General features: G+C 40.8%; 1 protein-coding gene across 2 annotated transcripts in view; it reads left to right on the top strand.

The window, feature by feature from the left end:
* The window catches only part of ndor1 (NADPH dependent diflavin oxidoreductase 1), a 17,964-nt gene that overhangs the window by 15,495 nt on the left and 1,017 nt on the right, over window positions 1-1,452 (top strand). For both annotated transcript variants that reach the window (XM_034896227.1, XM_034896226.1), the window contains exon 14: window positions 565-659. In XM_034896227.1, coding sequence (XP_034752118.1) covers window positions 565-659 — 95 coding nt within the window. The remainder of the gene's footprint in view (window positions 1-564; window positions 660-1,452) is intronic.

Here is a 1,452-nt window from a genome sequence, read left to right as displayed (position 1 = left end):
CTCCCTGCAAGCTGCCACAGTGTATACAAGATTTAATTTGTTTTCCTTTTGGCCATTTAAGGGGGGGGGGTTTGGGGGTTTCTGCAAGTTGTTGTCCATTATCCCATCCTCGTTCAGTCACTCCTTTTTCGTATTTGTACTTTTAAATAAAAAACAGATTTTAAAAAGCTGACTATTTAAGGGAAGCTGTGGACGTGACATGAAACCGTTAAAGCTGCGCCACATTTAGAGTCAAATGTGGTTTAGAAAGGGAAACATGTTTTATGATTCTGAATATATGTTTCGTCCGTACGCCGCTTCTGTCACAAATTCACCGCACAGTTTTCGAGAGGAGACCCCCGAGGCTGTGGCTCGTTGTTTTTTGCGTGTTTGCGTTTCATGTCTGGCGACCCGGCTGGAAATGGGCCATTAACAACTACACACACGCCAAAACAAAAACAGACATTTTGTCCCGGAAAGGACATTTTGAAAGAGCAATTATTATTTATTTGTATTATTATTCTATCAGAGAAGATGGTAAGTATTTCAACTCGTGGCTAATTATGAAACGTTTCTGTATTCCAGGAGGAGAAAGTGTATGTGCAGCACCGTGTGAGGGACAACGCTGAGCTCATGTGGGACCTGATTGCCAATAGAAGTGCCTGCTTTTACATCGCTGGGTGAGTCCAAGGCTTTAATTGGTCTATAGTCAGGTGACCATATAAACACTGATTATTCCTCTAGTTCATACTGGCCACGAAGAGTCCTAAAGAGATGCCAATGGATGAGATAGGGGACAAAAAACCTGTCCTCGTTGGGGGCAAAAATACACCACACAAGATTCTCTGATTGTAACTTCAGCAGTCTGAGTAAGACAAACCAAGAGGACAGTTACAGCCAATCAATCTACTGGGATACTACATATGGAAGACTTGGCAAACCCTTTATCTTTATTACTATTTTATATATGTATATAGGAACTGTGCACCACGTTCCCCCCCTCTTTTTTTCTTTTTTCTTCTTCTGCACTACTTACATTTTAAATTCTTACATTTTGTATTTTTATATCCGTGTTGACACTGTAAAGGGGTTGCTTCAATCTCGTTGCACAGGCAATGCACTAGTGTATAATGACAATAAAGGCTTTCTATTCTATTCCATTTCTTCACTGCTATGTAACTTGCTAGTGTGTGCTTCACAATAAAAACAACTTTAAATTAGCTTCCCTAGTCTGTACCCTGTGCTCAAGAGCCTTTGGGGTAGCAGAACGGTGTGTGTGGGATTGAGTCAAAATAAGCTGTGTGTGTGTTTATTTTTTCATGGTAATAAAGGACGAAGTCACCCAGTGCAACACGCTTTTAAAATCTTGTGGACAACAATGCAGCTCATGTTGCTACATAAATGTCCAGCTAGTCCAGATATAATAAAATGTCACTGGATGACTTCAGGACACACGCCCAACAAAGCAGAGGT

This window comes from Etheostoma cragini, chromosome 16 (genome assembly GCF_013103735.1).
Source record: "Etheostoma cragini isolate CJK2018 chromosome 16, CSU_Ecrag_1.0, whole genome shotgun sequence".
NCBI lineage: Eukaryota > Metazoa > Chordata > Actinopteri > Perciformes > Percidae > Etheostoma > Etheostoma cragini.
Note: the sequence above shows the minus strand (reverse complement) of the source record. Positions and strands in the feature narration are given on the sequence as shown.